Raw genomic sequence first — 8,274 nt, forward strand, 5'->3', positions numbered from 1 at the left:
AAACCATCTATCAAAACAAATGTACTTTGTAACTTACTGAAAGGTTGGGTAGAAATTGGTATCCTGACCCAGCCTGACACTGTATAACCTTGGGTTATACAGTCTGAATTTTCATTTATTTTCACTTCATAATTCAGACTGAAAGCCCTCCCCACGGCAGAAGTTTTTGGAATGGGCGTTGTCAAAGCGGCAGTCTTCCTGCGATTGGTTCATACCAATTACAATTAACCAAGCAGAATAGTAGGAAAGCAGATGACATTGTTGTCAATCATGAGGCTATGGCTAACCCGTTTGGTAACCAAACAAGCACAGTCAACGAGCGATACTAGCATGTAAACTAAAGCGGTACAATATATCGGATGATGTTTATAAAACCTGTCGTTTCTGTAAATAAACTATTTATCATAGGTCAATGTAATAGCCAGATTGATACGGCCGCTAGTCACCGCAGTGGGGGCAGCCATGTTTGTGGTTTGCGCTGTCGAGTGACGGGGTTGATCAGCTGCTGCGATCAGATTTTCGATCGAGACTGATGCCGCCGTAGGCAGTCACCAGACCTGAATCGCCAGGAGATCTTATTTTTAATGGTAGCGATGCATGGGGCCAGGCTAATCCTGACCTGCAAATGCATTCTGTTTGTAATACTTAATTAAGACCTGGAGAGACATGGAGAGACTTCTGTTACTGAACAAACACTCTAGTCTACGGCAACGCCTGCTATCATAATATAGAGATATTTAACACGTATTTTAACCTAAGAAACTCACTAACCCTACCTCTGAAGGCTCATACATAGTCTGGATTTTCGGTGGTGAGGTGAACACCGAACTACAACAAGACGTCACGAGTCGCAGTGAAGAGCAAACCACCGCCACCGCTCCCGCCCTTCTCTCTGTTTTTACTCACCACCGCTCAACGTTATTTCAGCTCCGGTGGTCACCTCACCACCGGAGCGGTGGTCACCTCACCACCGGAGCGGTGGTCACCTCACCACCGGAGCGGTGGTCACCTCACCACTGAAAATCCAGACTATGACTAGGCTTTTAGTATATTTGAAAAAGCATGTACTTTGGAATACCCTTTTTAAAGGAATTGCTTGTAAGTTGAGGAATATTTGACCGGGAGCATCTGTACTTTGATACGTACTGAATTTGAGTGCGTTGTACAACACTGCACACTGATACAGTGTGAACAGATCGGACCACCCAGCCCAAGCGGCTGCTATTTCGTGACCTTGTTCCGGTGACAGATTTGTGGCTGCAGAGCCTCCTGATTACGAGTCCGGAGAAGATGCCACATGTTGATGTTGCAACTTTAAATATTTGGTTACTGCTTGGGGAAGGAGTCAGCATGCGAGTCACGGGCGTGTGTGTGTGTGTGTGTGTGTGTGTGTGTGTGTGTGTGTGTGTGTGTGTGTGTGTGTGTGTGTGTGTGTGTGTGTGTGTGTGTGTGTGTGTGCGTGTGCGTGTGCGTGTGCGTGTGTGTGTTAAACAATGATTGCATACGTTGTGAAGATAATGAAAAGGAGGTACTCGCACACTGTGGGCTCCGATGCTCGTGAAGTGCCTTTATTTGCACACGTGAAGATAGCAGGCACCGAAGACTGTAATGTTTTTTATTGTAAAGTCACACAGTGGAGACAGACAGGGGACCTGCAATTTTTTTTTTATGTGGAATGTATTATATCGTCACTGTCTGGTAGAAACCTTGTATGTCCAAATCTGATACGTAAATGAAAATAGAAATAGAAAATAGAAATAGGTTTTATATTCATAAAACTCACAAACACACTTTCACTTTCAATTAATTCTTCACCCCTCCAGTAGTAACCAAAACAAATGTAAAGAAAATTGCCAATCTACAAGCTCACAATGCAGATCAGCTATTTTAGCTACTTTTGTGTGATGCTGTAGTTAGTGTAGTATGTCAAAGTAGGGCATTAATTTACAAAAAAACAATTATGCAGATACGTTTTAGCCCGACAATGCCAATGAGTATAGTGTGTGTGTGTGCGTGCATGTGTGCAAGGGTCCTACCATCTTGGGTGACCTTGGAGAGGTCAGTGATGATCTTGTTGGCCTTCTTCCTCTTGTTCGGCGTGACAGCATTGTTCTGAGGCATGGCCACAAGCCTGTGGGACAGAAGAACAACACAACACAGCACATTGTCAAAGTTAGATGTTACCATTTATTGCAACAAATGGAATTTAGTTCAACTTGGCGTTAAAAGCTCCACTCTGGGAGATATTATCTGAGTTTTGTCGAAGCAGCATGCTAAGCGAAATCACAGAAAAGAAACAGGGGAGGGGCACGGTGGCACAGTTGGTACTGCTGTCGCCTCACAGCTAGAAGGTCCTGGGTTCGATTCCCACTGGGGACGCTGTGGGTGCTGGCGGCGTGTTCCCTCCTCTGCGTCATTAGTGTGGAGTTTGCATGTTCTCCCCGTGTCCCCTAGGGTAGATACCCTCACAAAAACATGCCGTAATCCTGGTCTCTAAAACTACCTCCCCCTGGCCAGCCGGGGCGCCTGATGGAGGGGAAAGGAACTGGTCGGAATAACATGTCCCTTCCACGCGCTACGTCCGGCCGGGGAAATTCCCCTCTGTCAGGTGAAAAGAAGCAGCTTGGACTCCTCATGCATAGAAGGAGGCATGAGGTCAGTCCGCTGCCCCCCCAGGTTGGCAGAGGAAGTGTAGCGCCCAGGATTACATTAGATAATTGGCACTGGGTGAAAAGAAAACTGGGTTACAAAATCGTGCGATAAAAAAAAGTAAAAGAAAAAAAAAAAGAAAAGAAACACGGGCACAGGTATACAAGAACAGGCACATATCATCAAGACAGTTTAATGAGATTAACTTGAAACATACAACTTGAATGCATTTTAACGTTAAAGACATTGAATCAGATTAGATAATATCTAATCTGATTCAATGTCTTTAACGTTAAACTAGAATGCAATGTTGCATAATATATTATATTATGCAACATTGCATTCTAGTTTACTTCAGCAGTTCAGAGCCATGCACAGCAATACATTTAGCTTCGCTGTCACCATGACTTGAGTTCACTTCTTAAGCCGACTCTTAACATTTTTAACTCAAATCTTTGCTTCTGGGAGGGTCCCTGAAACAACATATTTTCAGATGGGGGTCGGCGGGCAAATACATATATTTCTGGGGGTCATTGACATGAAAATGTTTTAGCACCACTGACATGGAAACATAGGGTTTTTCAGAGAACTGTCAGGATTTAGAAGACATTTGTAGAATCGACCTCAGGTCTAAACGTTTTAACTTTAGAATCAGTTGAATGCTGAAGAAATGCCCTGGGCAACCAGCAGGAGGAGTCTCTAGTGTAGCAACCAGGACTACTGCCCTGCTGCCAGGACTTGACCCATGGGTCAGTGGTGCAGTGAGGCCTGACCTCGAAATTTAAAAACATTCTTCTAAATCATGACAGTTTTCTGAAATACCTATGTTTCTGTATCAGTGGTGCTCAATATTTCATGTCAAGGACCCCTAGAATTATATGCAATTGGCCGCCGACCCCCATCTGAAATATATGTTGTTCCAGGGAACAGATCTGAGTTAAAAACTTTCACTCTGAAAGAATATATATTCAATGATTTGAGGCACATTTTCACGATTTTCCAAAAATAGCAGACCTACAAGCTCGTAGCGTGGCACTCGGTGCCGCGCTATGAGCTTGTAGATCTGCTATTTTCCAATGGCTAAAGTATAACATAATGCTTAAAACACCAAGAGGGGTTCCCGCCCAGAATGGGTTAACCACTTAATTAAACCCCAGCATCACTGTTGAAAATAGCAGATCTACAAGCTCACACAACCCTGAGGCTCTATACACACCTATTCAACTGGTTGGCTCTGTACTTGGACCACTTTTTAGCACCTATATACCAATTCCCTTGGCCAAAAATATTGAATAGCCAATCTACATACACACGCTTTGCATTGTGAGCTTGTAGATCATCTGCGATTATCTGCAGTATTTTAAACCTCCACATTTGTTGAATTTGTCAGCGACATCATTGTACATTTTTCAACTTTTGCAATTGCACATCACACGCCTGCATAGCTTGAGGCACGCACGCACACAAAACATTGACTATAGCTATTGACTTCACGCACATGAATAGTGTATAACCATTGAAACAAGTGTCAAAATGTCCAACCTGTCCAATTCATTATGACATAACTACAACAAGCCACAGATATCTGCTGCTACCCCAAAGCTATTTAAACAAAATGCAAAGACTGAATTCCCGGGCCCGTTTTGGCCCTCAGCCTGTCACACGCAGAACACACACAGTCCAACAACTGGCAGTTCAGGGTTTCATTCCGTAACAAGAACTCGAGAGAAGAAACTCGACACAACAGCAACACAACAAGGGTGTATTTCGGGACGACGGCAAAAAGTCACCCCTAAAGACGATATGTTTGTTTATATTGGACGTTTTTAAATGAGTTTTCACACTCCAAACAAGTTCAATTACGACCTCTCGGGAACAGCTAATGCAGTTAAGCGCGGTTTGCTGAGCCAGCTCCAGCTTGTGCACCCCCCGCCGAGTTTGACCCCCGCCGACAGCTCTTGTCTTGTCGTGACTACATGCAAGGTGGAAGATGTAGCGGCCTACTCACTTTGCTTTTATTTAAGTATCAATACAGCAATTGCAATTACAATAATTGCGTCTGAGATGTAGTGGAGTAGAAGTATTGAAAATCTTACAGTACAGTACTTGAATACTGAAGAGACTCCATGCTAGCACAGCACACTGTTTGCATGTCTGCTTATTATAAACAACGTTGGGCTTGTTTTTCTGTCAAGTCGCTTGTAAATATTGGTAGCTGTGTGTTTGTTTAGTTTGACTTGTTTCTAGTGTAGTTTCTTATTTGGGCTTCCATCCTAATGTTGTTTAAACAAGGATCCCCACATTAATATGTATTTGTTCACCAGCCTCCCCATCTAACACCATGCAGGGACCCTCATACCAGATTTGTGCTGTTGAAATGTTTAAAAACATATATGCGCTATTGGCCTGAATATATGACTAGAAGATGGGGGTCGTCATATAAGTCGTCTTGTATTTTCTTTTGAAAATAGCAGATCTACAATGTTGTCACATTGCGACACATGGTGAGCAACTGAGCATGTAGATCTGCTATTGTCAAATAGCCGATGCATATTATGTTTAAAAGTGCTCATGTGGCCTAGTAGTCGCTTCTTTTTTGGGCTTGTTTTCATAGTTTCATAGCCTATATTCTTCTCGCTAAACACTGGCACTGCAGTGGCTGGCTGGTGGCGTGTCGCTGCCTACCTACGCCGGTCGAAAGCTATTAACCAATTTTGACCTGGGGACGATTCTACAAATGGCTAAATCCCGACAGTTTTCTGAAAAACCCATGTTTCTATGTCAGTGGTTCTCAACCTATTTAATGTCAAGGACCCCGTCACCCCTAGAATTATCTGTATTTGGCCACCGACCCCCATCTGAAAATATGTTGTTCCAGGGACCTTCCAGACGCAAAGATCTGAGTTAAAAACGAAAAAAAACGTCACGATAGCAGACCTACAAGTTCATAGCGCGGCACTCGGTGCCGCGCTATGAGCTTGTAGATCTGCTATTTTTCAATAGCTAAAGCATAACGAGGGGTTCCCGCCCGTCATGGGTTAAGTAAGGCTGTAGGTGAGCAAACACAAAAGAAGAGAGAGCTCGGGGGCCTCCATCCGTAGGGAGACGGTTAATGTAATTGCTTTTCATCCGCAGTAATTGAAGCTCATTCGCCTAGGCCTGGGAATCCGTCCTGCGAGGGGGCTATTTTTACGTGTGCCATGTTCTATATGGTGCAGACTGTCACAGCGCACGGCACGCACGCCACGCGCGCATACACACGGCAGAACACACACTGAAACGCATGCATGCACCCTTAAATCACTCAAGAAGTTCACATTCTCGTAACACACAGATATACATGCAAATATACACTTTGTGTGGACACACAAACACACATTCCAATGTATGTGCGGGCTTATAGTAGCCTACATACACAAACGCACACACACACACACACGTAGCGCACGCGCACACACACTGGCTGCTCTCACACTGACATTACGTGTGTATGGGACACCGCCGGTGGCTGTGGATTAAACAGGGAGATTACAGGCTTTTGGGGAAATTAGTTCTGGGAATTTCTTGTGGCGTTTATAGCGTGGGAGGTGTGTTCTCTCCCACTGTCCCCCCCTCGGGAGGGACGGGGGACGATGGGAGACGATGAGAGCATTGAGGGCCCTAGCTGCTGCTGCCGGTGCGGCTCTTGTTACGTCCTCCACGGGGCAGAGAGGCGCTCCTGTCCCCCCAGGTTCTGCCTGTTTTAGCTCCAGATAAATCTCCCGTGGGACAGCTGAGAGGGAAGACCCCTGAGTCAGCACATTCCCCAGAGCACACACTGACCCATCCAGGCATCCATGTCCATCCATCCATCCAATGACCCAACCATCCACCGTGAAGTACAGGCCCTATACCTACCAAAAGAAAGAATTACCTTTGCTCTCCAAGCTAGCTCATATTCACAAACATATACCGCTGCATTATGAGAACACAGACAGAATACGGAGCAACAGTTGGGGGGGAAAAGCACAACACTGCTTCATGCTTGGTCGCATTTGAACTCCAGCATCCATAGAAGTCTGAGGGGGTGGGGTGGGGGGGACATTCACCACGCATTGTGAGCTTAATGTCGGCTATTTGTGGCGTCGTAAGAGTTTTGGTGTAGACGGAAAAACAAGCGGTCAACAAGCGGTCAAAGTACAGTTGTTGTAACTCAAAGCCTGCATGTTCTCTAAGACTTAAGGTTTAAGTGGTGGTTACGACGTGTTCCTTCTCTGGTTTAGTGTTGAAGGTGCAAATGCAGCAGATACCAAACCGCGTGCCTCTAATAGTGTCTGCAGCGCAGCGGGCAGATGGAGTTTCAGCGAGTGCTAATCTCCGGAACATGCTGGTCCACGCATGAAGGAACAAGAAGACATGAAGACACCTCTGAGGACAGGTCGGGGGCCTGTTGAGTGATTCTATCAGCCATTAAAAACCACTTGAACCCCAGCATCCATTTTCTGTCGGGGTGGGGGGGGGGGGGGGGGACGTTCGCCAAGAATAGCTGATCGAGAAGAAAGATAGTTTTTTGAGATTTTGTATAGACAGAGGACAGAGTACAGACCCAACTCGGGTGTAGTTCACTATATACGATTGATTTAAATTTGCATTAACGGTTTGCAGAATGTGCGCAGTTCAAGGAAAAAGTACAGTGCAATACAAAGTCTGCTCAGAGTATAAAAACACCAGAAAAGCACTAAGACTTGTTTACATTGGGATATAACGGTTTAAGTGGTTACTTTATGCAGCAACATAAAGGTTTCCACCACGTGGGACAGAGAACTTGATGTGCCACTCACAGCTGCGTCACTGGATAAGATCTTACTGCAATGAACTGCATACGAATACAAACCCCACTTTGTCAGTCAAATAACCATCCAAAAAGGACTACGAAATATTATACCCTAGATTGCTTGCCACGTGAGAGAGAATATCGCTTTTCAAATAGTGTCATTAACATTATCACACAGTTTTGCTCTTTCTTCTGGCTGTCTTACCTAAAATATCCTGTGGTTTCCTTTTGCAGTGGGAGTAGGGTAGAAAAATGTCTCAAGGTCCCTGGAGGAGATTCCCTGACGAGGTCTTACGATGGCAGCAAAGTTGTAAGATTCCCCGTTTCACCACAAGCAGAAGGATATTGAGGTTTTTGATGACTGCCCTCTTCTGCGTCCTAGAGAGAGTGAAACCCTATCAGCAGGGATCACTGCGCTGTTATGGACCAGGCCCTGCTGCTGAGAGTGGGGGTGGGGGTGGGGATGGTGGGGAGGTGGAGGGGGTAAGGGTGGATCGAAAAGGTGGCAGGGGGAAGGATAGGACAGGAGAAGGAGGTTGTGTGTGTGTGTGTGTGTGTGTGTGTGTGTGTGTGTGTGTGTGTTTGTGTGTGTGGGAGGGGGGGTGGGAGGTCAGAGTTCAGAGGTGCACAGTACCAGGGTGATGATACCCACCTTGCAGATAGGTTCTTTGCGCTATGTATAGACCACGGTGGCCCCTTCCCGCGGGAGTCTCAATTAGGAAGCCTGACTCGCTGCCTCGCATGCTTCATGAGCCCTGGGCTCTGATGAGGTGCGATAAGCTCAGGCACTTTAAAGAGTCAAATCCTCAGCA

General features: G+C 45.6%; 1 protein-coding gene across 2 annotated transcripts in view; it reads right to left on the reverse strand.

The window, feature by feature from the left end:
• Nucleotides 1–7,873, reverse strand: part of myoz1b (myozenin 1b) — a 20,850-nt gene extending 12,977 nt beyond the window's left edge. Inside the window, exons 1-2 of one of the 2 annotated variants that reach the window (XM_083788252.1) lie at nucleotides 7,668–7,873; nucleotides 2,037–2,131 (exon numbers count right to left, since the gene is read on the reverse strand). In XM_083788252.1, coding sequence (XP_083644378.1) covers nucleotides 2,037–2,121 — 85 coding nt within the window. In that variant the 5' untranslated portion in view covers nucleotides 2,122–2,131; nucleotides 7,668–7,873. The remainder of the gene's footprint in view (nucleotides 1–2,036; nucleotides 2,132–7,667) is intronic. The other variant, XM_083788253.1, reaches the window with a different exon arrangement.
• Between the last annotated feature and the right edge of the window lie 401 nt (nucleotides 7,874–8,274).

This window comes from Protomyctophum parallelum, assembly GCF_964188405.1.
Source record: "Protomyctophum parallelum genome assembly, chromosome: 17".
NCBI lineage: Eukaryota > Metazoa > Chordata > Actinopteri > Myctophiformes > Myctophidae > Protomyctophum > Protomyctophum parallelum.